Here is a 15118-nt window from a genome sequence, read left to right as displayed (position 1 = left end):
AGACGCCGCACCCACCCCCACCCCCACCCTGGTCGACTGCCATCCCTAGATAAGAGAAGCAATGCATGAAGCTGAAGCAAGTGTTAAGAGAGTAGTATGAAGCTGAAAGTGGAATATAGTTATAAACTGATTATGCACTCACATGAAAAAAAAAATACATAGAAAGCCATATGAAGCACAGGCAAAAGCAAATAAGAAATGATGTGAACACAGTACAAAACAATATAAGACCAACACACAAGCTTGTTATAAAAAAATATTACCTTTAACATGACAAGCATAAGAAGGGGAAAGCGAGTGAAAAGTGATAAAAAGTGAGAAAAAATATTAGTGAAGAAAAAGGGAGTCGATTCAGGCTTCCCACAAAAAAAAAATCAAGTTTTTCATATTTTAAAGAGGGTTTATCAAAGCTTTCCAAAGCGAGCTTCCCATGCAGCCAAATGCTTCTGATAACTACAGTTTGATGACCTCAGATCTCAAATCCAAGGATCTAATGTGAGGTGAGGAGTTGCTGACTACCGTATGAACCCCACACCATGACTGCAGGTGATCAAACAACATATATCAAATCCTGATTTTTAGTGGATGTGAAGCAAGGTTGCCGAGAAGGAAAATGGAAACAAGATACATGTTGGGAAATGGAAACGGGATGCAAGACTTTCTAAAGTTCATGTAAACAGAAAACATGATATTGTGTGTATGTGGAACAAAAGTGCAAATGTCAACAATATGCATGAAAATATTGTAAGTTAATTTACATAAGCTTTACTTTTGTACTAATATTATGATAAATAATAAAAAATAAAAAAATATATGATTACATTGATTTTGACTAAAATAAGTAATTATAATTTTGAATAACACATATTTTAACTGAAAAAAGGAAATTTTTATTTAAGAAAAACTTGCAAGAAATGTATGGAAACATACTTCCCAAATAAAGGAAACGAGTTTCCCATATAAAATCAGTAGGCCTTCCATGTGATGTAAAACAGGTTTCTCACTTGATGGGAGATGAGTTTTTCATTCATTTTTTAAAGTTTTCCACAAGTTTCAAAAACTCAAGGTTTTCGGTTTAAAAAACAGTTTCCCAGGAAATCAGTTTCCCACATGTAAGAGGAGTTTTCGGTAACCCTAATATGAAGTACATCTTTTACACAAATTCACGGTTCTTTGGCCACACCTACCGGGTTGGGTAAGAGGTCTTCGGCTCTTCTCTAAATCTGAGAACTGAGGCATTCAAACACAGCATTGGCATTTGTTCCTGCTTTCTACTTGAGAATTGTAACCATCCGAAAATATGTGCCTTCTTCCCCAAGTTATGAAGGCTCAGCCATCATTGAATGTTCAGTGCTCCTGAATGATGTTGAAATTGCTGAGATGTTACTGCCCATATGATGCAATTTTTAGAATCCGTGTTTTAAAAAATGGATGGCAAAAATTGAGGTGTCCAAGACTACACCAAGTCCAACTTAGCCTTGTGTATTACTTTGACCAATCCAACCCTTGGTTGTAAGGCTGGGAAACAAGCTACTCGTGGCTCGGCTCATGTTTGGCTCGTAAAGAGTTCATTCAAACTCATCTTATACTCTGCAAGCTGAATATGTTGTGTTCGGCTCAGCTCGACTCTTAGAAGCTCATTAAGTAGTAAGAAATATATTCTAGATGTATTTTACACATATTTTACATGTATTTTCTTGTGATTCTATTTCTTCCGGCTCTAAAACAATGTATTTTTTCTATAAACAAGACAACTTGAACTCGGCTCGTTTAACTCGGGGTCATTATGAGCTCAAACTCGGCTTGGCTTGCCACAATAATGAACCAAGCTCGAACTCTTCAAGCTTGGTTTGTTCAGCTCGTTTACCAGCTCTACTTGGTTGGGAGATTCTCTGGGTGAAAACAAATTCCTAGCCTAAAATGAATGCCGTGTAGACAAAACTAGACAAAATCTGGCTAGAAAGACCTTGAGAACCTCTTGCTTAGAGTTTCAGTAAGCATGATAATAAACTACTTGGAGTAAAAGTCCTAGGCTTCTGAACCGGGTTTCAGTAACATGATTATTACCACTTGAAAAAGGAAATATGAATCCAAACACATTTTCCAAATTTTGTTCTGTCATTTCAAGAGCATAGATTCCTGCTTCCTTAGTTATTAAAATGTAACATGATTTGAAGAAGCTATATATTTTACATTGGCTTGAATCGGAAGCATCTATCTCCAACCAAGACCTTTTTCTCCAAATGATGACCCGGTGCAGTATGTTTCATTCATCATTTTGCTAAGAAAGTAATGTCCCAGAGAAAGTAATGTCCCATGAAATGGAACACTTTTTCAGCCACCACAAGTTCCAACAGGAATACACACACACATATATATATATATATATATATATATATATATATATATATATATATATATATATATATATATATATATATATATATATATATATATATATATATATATATATATATATATGCCCTTGCCACGAAAAGCAGTCCAGCAAAAGGCTGGTAGGACGGTGGGTGGAAAGGATACCGTCACATGGAGCCTCTATTCCATATAAATGAAAATTAATTCTTTTTTTTTAAAGCAAGTTGGGGTTAGGCTTGGGCAGACCCCCACCAGTTATTATTCAACGTACCACTGGGTTTTGAACCTGAAACGTCCCAAGGAGATGTGCACTGACAGCTCCTATCAACCACGCGGAGGCCCTTTTGGTAATTAATTAATTCTTTAAAAAGCCATGATTAACCACTCAAAGCATGCTTACCTATGTTTATATCTACCAGAAGCTGGCTTCAAAAAATGAGAAAACATGTGCCTTCTTGACACATCCAAAACTTTATGAGATGCTTCTCCTAATGTGATATTGAACTTTTGCTCATGTAGGAAATGCACCTTATATTTTAGAACTATTCTTTACTTAAAAAAAATATTTTTAATTATAAAACATATACATGATGAGTATTTTTATAAAAAAGGCTTTAATATGCATTTAATTAAGAATACCACTTATTTATTTATTTCTTTTTTATGTGTTACTGCCTGTTACTTTCCACTTGCTTTTTATTTGTTTGTTTCTCGGATCACTAAGACTAATCACACTTCAAGAATTAAGGCATTTTTAACACTTCCTCGCAATGCACTTGACCCCTCTCTCTCTCTCTAGCACATAAGTGGATATACATCTTAGTGTTCCTCCGTTCCCTCGGGCTGACGCTCTCCCTTTTTTGGCGCCCTCTGAGCCAGCGGCTCCTGCATGAGCCTGATATTTTGTCTGTTTTTGTGTTTTTTACTCTTCTGCCTTCTTCCTTTTGTTTTAGCTTTAGCTTGGTTCAACATTTTGTTGATCTTCATAAGTGGTAATGTTGATTTTCTTTCGTGTTTTTTTCTATCTATGTCTCTCTTGTCTATGTCTCTCTCTCCAAGAGAAATTTCATGAAACAACTCTTCAACAGGCACCACAAAAACCGAGAGCAAAATGGGAGACCACAACCACAAGGCAACACAAAACATCCTGCTTGAGAATCGCATGTTGATCATGTATCACCTATTTAATCATTAACATTTCTGCACAAAACCACCAAAGAATTATAAACAAATACGGCCAATGGATATAAAGAACCAAAAATAATTTGGCCATCCCAACCACAAAAGGAACAAAACAACTCCCTGCCCTCTTCCATTACCCCCCGCCCCCCCCCCCCAAAAAAAAAAAAAAAAACACCCTGGCCTCTCTCTCCCAAAACCACCACCGTAGGGCACCCACCACACCACGCGTGACGTAGGTCATAGAACACCCTTCATTTCATTCTGCCTCCTTCCTCATCATTCCACCAACAGGCCCTAACTTTACAAAGAGAATAACTACTCAACCAAAGAATACAGTTTTATCTTTTTGTATGCCCCTGCGCCAGCCAAGCCCGGAGAGGATGGTGCCCTTCGCGTGGAAGAATATGTGCAGAAGGGCCCAGGCTTTCCCCGTAACGCTAGTTTTGACTCCCCTCCCCCCCTATTAAGCACGCCCAACGAACCCAAGAGAGCCAAAGGGGTTGGTTAGGGAGGGACACACTCGATGCCATCCTCTGATCAACATCTTGAGATCTCCATGCAGCTCTCTGACCTCACCAGCAGCTCCTCTGCTTCCACCCTCGCGCACGTGCCATTCCCGTTTACAGAAGGCTTCCTGAGCTTGGTCTTGTTGACGGTGTCCACCTGAACCGAGAAGAGGGCGTGGACCGGCCGGTGGTCCGAGAACATGGACTCCCCTCGAACGTAGGATATCTGGTGTATCCCTTTGCCTTTCCACAGTATCCTGTCACACCTGGCCCCCAACCAATTGGTTAAAAAAAAAATTGAGTTATGTGGGTCCCACTACCAAGATTGCCCATGACAATTATATGATAAAGCATGTGGGGTCCAGTGACCATTTAGAGTATTACTGATTTTTGTCCCCTAAAAGCAGCAAAATAGCAGAGCAGGAATGCTGAATGCTTTTCCTACGACATTTATTCTGATAAATCAGATTCCTGATGTCCCCTGCTTCTTACATGTAAAGGAAAAGCAGTCTAGTTCTTCTGTTCTAAATTAATGAAACGAGTTCAAATTTCAGGCATAAAGATGTGGGGTTTGTTGCAGTGGTTTGGGGCCTAGGTCGTCAGCGGTTCGATTCTTGCAGGCATCGCTCCCTTGCACAAGACGGCATCCAGTATAAGCCCTTGGGGGCAAGGGTCCCAGCCTCGGAGTTTTATGTGTAAGGATCGACCACCAGGCTGAGCCAACTTGGCCAGGTATCTCTCCTAGATGCGGTTTCTTAAGTCATAAAACCAAAAAAAAGATAAAAGATGTCGGGATTTACACAAGATTCATAATGAATACAAGTATACGACTTAAATGAATAAATCTTCAATAGAAGACAATTGATGGTCGAATGAAAACGACAACAGAACAGTGAAAACAACCCATTTAGAAATGATTATAAGAGAAAAGAAAAACCAGGTGTGGAAGTCAACCGTTATAGGATAAGTGTTGGCTCTGAAATCAACAGATCTAAAAAAAATTAAAGATGGAAAATGTCATAATCAGGTGAAAAGAAGTATGAGGAAGCCCAGTAAAAACGAGAACACTGCCACGAGGGTTCAGCCATTGAGCCCAACAATGAGAGGACACATCCCAACTCTGCACAAAACGAGCTAGAAACCCTTTTCTGTCAGCACCCTAAAGTCTATTAACAGAGAAAATGGAATGGAAAGATATGATGATGCTGAAGCTCATTAAAGAAATCTTATAACATTCTGTTTCAGAGAGGCTAAATGATTTTTTATTCTTTCCAAGTAGTCAGGATGTTAAGTTACATACTAAGTCACATAGACTGGTCGATGCACGTTGACATGCTCCGACACTGGTGCGAATATGGGTGCGGCTTCAGACACGGGGCAGACACAATTAACTAAGTGTCGGATTCGGTCAATGCACCATGACCGAGTCCGTCCACATGTCAACTTTGACTGTCTATTTTTGTTTATTTATTAAAATTAATTTAGACTCAGGTCGGGTCCGGATCCGACCCAAGTCCAAGACGGTATCACACTCACAAGCTTCTTTATGTGTTATATTTTGATAAGTTTGTGTTGTTACATCAATAGAATTGTTTTTTTATTTTTGTTTTAAAATTTACAATCTTATATATATATATATATATATATATATATATATATATATATATATATATATATATATATGTATATATGAGAACCGAACATATCAGGCCTTTTTTTTTCTAGTTCTGCCGTTAGGCCCTATAGTTCGAAGTGTTTTATGATATATTTGAACAGCTAGATTTCGACTCTTAGATCATGTTTTTTCAACAACAGAAATGTATTTTTATGAGACAGGAAAAATTGATGCCTTCATAGTCATTGATTTTGGATAACTGAAAAAACCTAAATACAGGTCAAATTCCAATGATCCAAAAGCCGGTTTCCACTAAATAAAACCTTTGGATCATATATATGGTGTTAGAAGTGAGAAAAAAAAATACCAAAAACTACAAATTTTGAATGAGCCTAATAGGGGCAGAACTAACTCATTCCTATATATATATAGAGAGAGAGAGGTAGGTTACCAAGCGGGAGTCCTGCGCTTTTCCCTAGATCTGGCAGTTTGGACGGCGTAACGGTTTGAATTGGCCAGGTACTTGTAGGTAGGTGCGAAGTAAATCCTCCCTTCTTCCCATCCTTTGAACACACGCCCAGCTTTCTGCTCTATCCGCAGCTGCCAAAAGTACACATAAGTCCTTTTAGGCTTCTTTTTTTTTATGTTTACATGAAGAAACCGCCCTCAGGAATAGAGACTTAGCAGCACTGGCTCTGCCTGGCCGTGCTGGCTCTTGACATGAAGTTTACCAATAACATTGAAAGGAAAACTGAATGGAATATTGTGACTTATTATTGCAATGCGAAATCAAGCACATCAGTTTTATGCTGCCGGCTGTGGCTTGAATGGTCCTAATTCTATGTAGAGAAGAGCAATATTCTGTGTGGCTTAAATTTTAGATTCCTTTGGGGACACCATATAAACGACTACTGGTACGAGTCATGGTTAATAAAATGCACCCCAAGTCTTTCTAAGCAACAACTCTGATTCGTGCGGACTGTCCGATGCTGAAAATGATCAGAACCAGCTCAGTTTACGGAGCTTCTGTAGATCAACGCCACACAAGAACACACACATGCACACACTCTCACTGCAAAAAGAACGATGGGACTTGACAAGAAGCGAAAGGGAAAATGCCTAATGGATGAAGAACTCAGAGACCAATTCTTGCCAAATTAGTAGTCAGGATCAAATTAGGTGAACTGGCTGTTCTAGTAAGAATTACTAAGAAGGCCACACTCCAATTTCATCTTCACCCATTTTATTCTTGGCCCAATTGATGATGCTTGAACTAGGATTGACATAGTACCTCACTTTCTGTTGCTTATTTATGATATGAGATTTCCGTATACAACCCATCTCAGGTGAACTGACAGCACAAAACGCCGGATTATGGTGCACTAACACTGAACTTAAAAAGACCCACTGCTATACCGCTGCTCTAGAAAGAAAACTCTTCAGAACTAATAAATGCACCTATTTTGAAGATTTAGCAACTTTTAGGCCTTGTTGTCAAAAGATAAAAGAACCAAGGAAAACAACAATCAAAATTCACGTAGATTTCCTCAAAAGTCTCTTCAAGGGAACTGCATAACATATTGACTGGCACTGAAAGCAACTAAAATTAACCAAGAATACCGTGTTCAACTTCAAAGGCACAAAACAAAAATGTGATGAGAAGCTTGGGTTTTTACCTGGTCCTTCTCCAACAGCGCATCCCAGTCCTTCCTCTGAAGAAACTCATGTGTATCCTCACGACCATATGCGAGGCGGTAATTGAGGTCACCAAGCCAAAAGATCCTACTGTAACCATTTAAGGCAACAGTTACAAGTGTTAATGTCATTGAAGGCTAAAACTGAAAGCCCTATCATTGGTTTTTTCAGAGTATAATTTCAATGAAGCAAGCTAAATTGATAAAGGGAAGTCGATTGGCACAACTTAGATCAACACTCGGTAGAGTTGGACAACCAACTATTGAATTTCGGTTGGTCCTACAGAAGCTGGGAATCAGACCCATGCTCGCTTTTAAGAAATGGGCCAAGCAGAGTAAAAATGTCTCCACTACACTTTAGTGCAAGGACAGAACATGGAGGTATATTGTGAATGTGAAATCATCTATGTCCTGGGGGGGGGGGGGGTGCGGCACTTTCAAAAAACATGGGTGGGGGTGCTGCAAAAATATATATAGTCCAAAAGTTGGACATAAATGATCGGCACTTAGTTGAAGAGTCCTTGTGACATAGGAAATCATGAACTGCCTACTCTACCATTGAGAAGCAGCAGTAATCTATCATATCCACTAAAAATGAATGATTCACCAGGCCTTATATGTACATTGTTCAACGGGTCGTACTGGTGATCAACATTCATGGAAAGTTCTAAGCAGATGCCCCACAGTAGCTAACCCAAAAAACTTGTGGCCACAATGGTCAGAATTTCAATTCACATACTAAAGTCGAAAACCAGTCTTTAGCTATTTTCTCAGACTAGTTACTCTTGCATTGGAAATTAGACATTTTGTCCAACATACAAAAATATTAGCCAGCAAGTTGACTGAAGTGACAAGGAACTTACTCATGGCCTAGAATGTTATCTGGAGAAGGTGCAACTCCAGAAAATCTGCGAGATGGAGGGAACCACGTCTTCCTTAGGATGCCGATGACATCGGAGTTCCTTCGGATTTCATCACCTTCTTTCTCACCAGAGGTCAAATGCGTGCACACAAAACAGAGGGAAGTCTGACGAAGAGTCATACTGATCGAAATTGAGCCCTGTGAAAAAGAAAGCGTAGAATCTGTTATTATAGCTGTCCATGAGGCTTCAAGGAGAAATCAGAATATGACAGGAAGCGGATGAATGGCTGCACTTGGTTTTACACTTAATTTGCCAAATTAGACTAATAGGGATACGAATTAACTGGAAATTAAAAGTTCAAGAAGAAAACATATGTTATGAAATTGTTAAATAAAATGAATTTTCAAACCATTCCTGCATATTAACTGCATAATTGCCAACCTTGATCCCAGCTGTAAATTCTATGTAAAAACTAGGATGCAGGGAGCAAGTGGATCGGAATAAAGCTTAAACTAACAAAAAGAATCGATTCATAATCAGTTAAACGACTAACTTTTTTCCCTTAATACTGCAGAAATCGACCAAAGGACGACAAAGAGGTTTGCCTGACCTTATTCCCCATGTAGCCCATTAGTCCTCGCCCAACGCAGGAGACCTTGATACTGCCAATATGTTGCCTCAGATCTCTGCGAACCCACACGCAAAGGAAGAGACCCACCATCTGCTTGCTTGCGGCTAAGCAGTATCCCCCTCCATGGTGCCTCTCCTTCGCTGAGTCCGCAAAACCATTGTTCTGCTCTTCCTCCAAATAACTTGAACTCAGTTCATCCATCTGGCTCTCCATGGCGAGCAGATCCGAGAAGCTGACTCGGGGCTTCTGGGTCCGGTGGTGGTCGTCCCGTGCGGTGTCTTCCTCGTCGTCGAGCGTGATGGTGGTGAATATGGTGGGAGATGGGGGCTCCACCGGTGGGGCTGCTTCCTTTCCATTCAAAGCTTGACGTATCAGTGAAAGCCACCTCGCCGCAGGGCCGTGGTCCTCAGCACCAAACACGTTCCCGGCATTTAAGGGCACTATCTCTTGAAACCTGATTGCACAAAGAGAGAATCGATGAACTTTGATTTTAGAGCTTATTTATTGTTCACCCCCACCGTACGCAGCAATCAGCATCTCTCTCTCTCTCTCATTGAATCACAAGCCACATAGATCAACATATCCTGGTTCTTGTATTAAGGCAAGATCCATGCTATATGATTCAGGATTCTTTAATGGGCTTGTTGGAGAACCCGAGCAAGAGAGAAATGGATGACATTATCAATTCAGTGGAATTTATGGAATTTATGGAATTTATGGTATTTATGGTACTAACACCACCACAACCATTGCCACCTTTATAACAGTAATATGGATTATAATTGCTAAGAGCCACTACCATCTTTTTTTAGCTAGGCAGAACCACTACCATCTTAGTGCAATAGGTATACCAAGCATTAATGCGCCATACCAACAAATCAAAATTTTAAAATCTGATGCAATTCATGATGAAAGGATCTCTAATCCCCAAAATGAACTAGATTTTTAGGGTTTCGATTCAAAAGATTTGGGCATAATGGGGAAGGGAATCGGAGAAGTAAAAGGATTATAAATCTCTATCCTATTGTCTTCTGCAGTGAAAAATACAACTGGACTCGTGAATGATTGTGGTCAAAGCCAGAACAAAAGACATGATAGAGATCATCGAACCAACCTCCTTTATACTGGACCGAGTCCTATCCCAACCCGAATCGCCCGAGTCTCTAGGCTTCCCAAACTTGGTTTTTCTTACACTATTTCCGCCTTGGGGAAAACCGCTGAGCCAAAACACAAAAAGCCACAATAATATCACATAAAGGACATTTCCGGGTTTGGGCGTCACTCAAAATATCCATTTATTGGCACCCATTCAGCAGTAGAATATTGGTAATTGATCGCCATACGTCTTTATGGATCAAGTGGGTCACAGATGGCCACCCTCATAGAACATTCTCCACAGACCATAATCCAATAATTGAACCTTTCTAACCCCCAATCCCAAGCAGGGTCATTTAAAATTCGAACCATCCTCAAATGAGGAGACCCGGCACCCAAGAAGCTCATGACCCGATCCGAGTCGGTGGTCCCAACTTATCAAATACACAATCTAACAAGTGTATTAGTTATGGTACGTGGGGCCATGACGGCTGTGTCACATCCAGCTTTTACTACAGAAATCCACCTTGAGTGGGGTGTCAATTCGAGCACTATACCACCTCAGCAACAACACGCTGTGCATGTGTGCACGTTTCGAGGGGGAGGGCCTAATGCTACAGGTCCTCCACCGGCAGCGTTAGCATTATCCGTGAGCCCACCCTGTCCACACCGACACCTTTTTTATAATCAGGAGATTCAGGACTAAGGAGTATAAGACTTTTCATAATTGTGATTAAATTCCTAAAACCCACGTGAACTGAAAACGGAAACTAAAATTCCCAATTTGCACCAAAAGGATTGCGAATCAGAATTGATCGGTTATGCCTCTCATTCCCACCAATTCAGGCCTATAACTCTTTGAACAAGAATCAAAGCCAAAATTCTAACTAGCCCACAACGCCAAATCTGCCTAATTCGAGCCCCAAAGAAGAGGAAAAACTAAACGGGTGCCACCCAGGTACGGCAATAAAGAAAGACCATAGAAGAGAGAGAGAGAGAGAGAGGGGGGGGGGGGGTTACCCGAGGACGTAGAGATCGGCGGGAGATTGGGCGCTCAACCAGTCTTTGAGATTCAGACCCCAATGAGGCATCTTGCCGCCCACGTTCCACGTCCCAACAAACATCCTGATCCAAGGAATAAAATAAAGCAAAGCCCATAACTAAATGGAGTCGCATACGATAAGGCAACAACACACAGAGTCCAATACATAGTCGCAACAAAAACTTCCCCTTTTTGTTCTCTACCCACCTCAAGTTTTGGGTACCCGTAATCGGTACTTCGTTCCTCGGCAAGTCGGGGTTCCCTGGCGCAGCAACGTACCACCCTCCTTCACGGAAAATTTGTCGTGAACCAAAGAAAAATGATTATTCAGATAGAGTGGCCATCTATATCTGAACATACAAAAAAAAAAAAAACAGAGGAACGGGGTTTTGATTGCCACTGATACTAGATGTTCCTTGGATATTACGTGAGAGAAAAGGATGAGTACCTAACAGATCTCTTGTGAGGAGGACGCAACGGTCTATATCGAAGCAGCTGGCCCTTCGTTCTGCCGTGCCTACAGGAACAAGTCCCATCGCTCAGACTCTCAATCTAGTAAAAAACTAAAAAAATCCAAAAGAAGAGAAGGCGTACAGGAATGAAGAGACGCATATGTACCGACGGAATCTGAATGGAACTCGTTGGCTTTACTCTTGATGTTCAGCCATTTCCTCACCACGACCTTCGGCCAGGAAGAGGACTACAACAAAAGAAAAAGAAACAAACAAAAAAGGGCTTCAATATAAAATACACCTTTTCCAAGCATTTTTGTCAGAGGCATTAGAGAGTGAAATGCTAACTGTCATTACCCTGCCCTTGCGCTCTTTTTTCATCTTTACTGGTACCAAAAAAAGGCCAAACTTCACGGTATCCTTGTCTCAGCTACGCCGGACTCTGGAGGATCCCAAAAAAAGATAGTGCGGCAAAAGGATCACAAAAAGTAGAGCAAGTGACGACCTCAATGCAAGAACCAATCACGTACCTCCGCCACTTCGCATTTAAAGCATCACTAGTCGTAAACTGCAAAGGGGAACCGTATTAGAAACTGAAAAAATCAGGGAAAAGGGTACGTTGGTATCTCGGTTTTTGTCCACCCTATCTTTGGATTGAAGCCCGTAGCGTGAATGGGAAGAGAGGGGGAACACAATATGCGGAATTAGGCAAAGGTAATCGGTTCTTTCTACCGGAATGTAGTTAAGGGTGGGTAAGGTTCGAATGAGAAATGGATGAGATGGGAGACGTGGGTTAGCCCCAGAAAATGCCTTGACTTTTATCCTTACGAATCATAGATTCCCCAAGGCAAAACGTGAAGACCACGATTAGGCTAACAGTGGCATCAGAAAAAAACGTGAGTGAAGGTGGAGAAAGAGAAAGAGCCATGGAATCGAGTCGGAGCGGCTCGCTATGGAACAAAGGCTGATCCTTGTTTGGAGAGTTCGAATCTCGATATCTCATTTTAAGGAAGAAGAAGAACCGGGTCGGATGGTCCGAAACAACAACTCGCGTCTCGGAACGTCTGAAACTCCATCATTAGCAAACCTGGAATTGCGTCAATCAATCTATTAGCTAAAAAATGTATGAAAACAAAATAAAAAACGGAAGAAAACGAACCGGTCATACTGCTTATCGATTCTATCTAAGAAGGGAAAATTCCGAGACGATCACTTCACGAATCATGGAGAACGGAAAATAGGAAAAACAAAAACCGTGAAATCACAAAATCAAGAAATTTGGAGACCTTCGGACGGGAAAAAACGCACGAAAAACGAAGCTTAACTTCAGAAGAAAAACTTTGTTTCGATTCTTTTGGTCGAACAATTTCCTTTTCTTTCTTTCTTCTTCCGCGGAAGAAAAGGTCGTAGAAAAAATAATCAAACGCAATACTTAGACCTTCAAAGTCGTAGAAAATCGGTCATTACGAAGACTTTCGGAACTGCAGAGACTATCCAAGCGGCAAAAGTTGGTCAGAAATTGCTGGAAGATCCGGTGTGGAAAGGGGAAAACGGGCCGATAAAAAGAGAACTGAAGTATAAGAAAAAAAGCACAAAAAAGACCATGAGTAAAAAAGTTTGTTTTTCGTCACAAGTATCATTTAATGCCTGATGATAACCGAAAATGACACCGAGACCCACCGAAATCATGAAACGGTATGAACATGACAAAAATTCTCCAGAATTTCAATAGAAAATGGAATTTAGTTTAACGGCCAAATGGATGCTTCCCGAACTATAAGTCCCAGGAATTAACAATAAATAGCAAAAGCCGAACTTTCGAGCTCAGAAAATGGAGGAAAGAGGGGGAAGACGAAGAGTTTTCAAGGTAGAAAGCTTCTGATCGACTCTGTTAATCAAATATATGGCAGAGATAAACCATACTATAGTTATTACGATGGAAAAATGACATCTTTAGCCCGAATAATTCATCAGGAGCCATGAATCACGGAAACTTAGCTTCAATCGGAAAGATTACGCCCTTCAAACTTCAAAAAACACAAGGAAAATGGGAAAACAGAGGAGTTTCATAGAGATTTATGCCTAAACTTTGTTAATCGACTTCGCTAACCCGCATTTGAAGGATTTATGCGTTTTACAAATCAGAAATCTGTATCGAAACGTAAAACTAATTAGAAATTCAAGAAACAACAGAAAAGAAGAGGGTTTAAACGCCAGAAAAAGAACATAACACGGAAATCAACCAAAAGAAAAAAGCGGCAAGTTAAAGCCTCGAAAATCACAACCGAGACGAAACATTGCCATAGATGACAGTAGAAAACACGAAGTTTTCATTTAAAACGAGCAGACTACCTACAGGCTTCATCGATATACATTCAATTGACTTTATTATCACCGTCTCAAATTTTTTTTTTGACTTTATTGACACAAAAAACTCCGGCTCCGACTAGCTTAAAAACGACACACACACACACATAGAGGAGCCACTCTTCTTCTCCATTGAGAGCAAGAAATCGCTAGAATCAGGGAATCTAATGAAGAGAGAAAGTACCTACGGAGCTCGGAAGAATCGTCGTTTCAGGTCTCCGTTAACGTATTCAGATCTGCTCCCAAAGAAGAAGATGATGACGAAGAAGATGAAGAGGAGAGAAGAAGGGAGCGAGGAACGGAACCAAGAAGAAGAATGAGCGGGAGAGGGGAGAAAATGCAGAGCGTGGCGTGGGACATCTGAAGGCGAAAAAGGAGGGGGGAGGGAAATCTTCAATCCCTCTGGGGCGGGGCAGAGTGAAAAAAAGAGCGGAGGAGGAAGAGGATGGAATGCGTTGGGTGAAGTGGTGGTGGTGGAGTGAGAGAGGCGCGCGCGCTTAGGAAAGAAGCAGAGATGCCCAGCACCGCCTTTTATACCATGACGACCTACGGATCAAGTGATTTGACAAATTTATGTGTTTTGAAATCATCACCGTCCATCACTTCGATCACCGCCATTCGTTATAAGTATGTGGGTCCATCAAAGTGCTGATGTCATCATTTGACAATGAATGGTAGTGACTGCAGTGATGAACGGTGTTGATTTTAACTCACAAAATTTTTTATTTTGTCAAATCATAAGATCTATCCCGTTCTTTCTCTCTCTCTCTCTCTCCCATTTTCTAAAATAAATTTTAATTCCTAATTTCCTAACTGAGCGCGAGAGTTCGGACTTTGGAGTTTGATCCAACCTGAAGTCAAACTCAGGTTCTCACCATCCGGCATATTCCGGGTCGGGTCATTTTCGGGTCAGGTAAACAAGGGAGACTCTAGCTGGCGCCAGTTTCTGAGAGACGATGTCGTGAATGGATCATGTCCATGTAGTGCTGTCAACGGTTTAGGTTCCCGACCCATCAGGGTGTGTCAAAACCCGCCCGAATAATAGTGTCGGGTTCAGGTTTTGTCCAGTCACAAAAATAAAATCGTAAACCTGGATCCGTATAATTTCAAAAGATTACTTTTACTTAAAATGAATATAAAACACTCGGGTCAGGTCGAGTACCCGGCAATAAAGTCGAAGGGGTTGGATGCCCATCAAAAATCACAACGCAAACCAGGTCCGCATATTGCTTGGATTCAGTTCGGATCAACCCGAATATTTTTTGGGACAGAACTTTTTATGTCTATACCCAAGA

The 15118-nt window shown here is 40.8% G+C and overlaps 1 protein-coding gene across 2 annotated transcripts; it reads right to left on the bottom strand.

Moving 5' to 3' along the window:
* Positions 1 to 3745: 3745 nt before the first annotated feature.
* Positions 3746 to 13382, bottom strand: LOC149839740 (type I inositol polyphosphate 5-phosphatase 8-like). Of its 2 annotated transcripts, XM_090004214.1 has the most exons (13): positions 12895 to 13382; positions 12479 to 12543; positions 11987 to 12024; positions 11814 to 11898; positions 11599 to 11704; positions 11453 to 11521; positions 11212 to 11290; positions 10983 to 11087; positions 8847 to 9321; positions 8237 to 8433; positions 7356 to 7464; positions 6131 to 6279; positions 3746 to 4330 (listed from the first exon to the last, which is right to left on the bottom strand). In XM_090004214.1, exons 4-13 carry the CDS (start codon positions 11835 to 11837, stop codon positions 4096 to 4098), a joined length of 1548 nt encoding a protein of 515 aa, XP_089860340.1. In that variant the 5' UTR covers positions 11838 to 11898; positions 11987 to 12024; positions 12479 to 12543; positions 12895 to 13382; the 3' UTR covers positions 3746 to 4095. The 2 variants fall into 2 exon arrangements, with proteins under 2 accessions (XP_089860340.1, XP_089860341.1); XM_090004215.1 differs by having other exon boundaries at positions 11212 to 11287; positions 12479 to 13382.
* Between the last annotated feature and the right edge of the window lie 1736 nt (positions 13383 to 15118).

The sequence above is a fragment of the Nuphar pumila genome, chromosome 4 (assembly GCF_984573655.1).
Source record: "Nuphar pumila chromosome 4, dmNupPumi1.hap1.1, whole genome shotgun sequence".
Lineage (NCBI taxonomy): Eukaryota > Viridiplantae > Streptophyta > Magnoliopsida > Nymphaeales > Nymphaeaceae > Nuphar > Nuphar pumila.
Note: the sequence above shows the minus strand (reverse complement) of the source record. Positions and strands in the feature narration are given on the sequence as shown.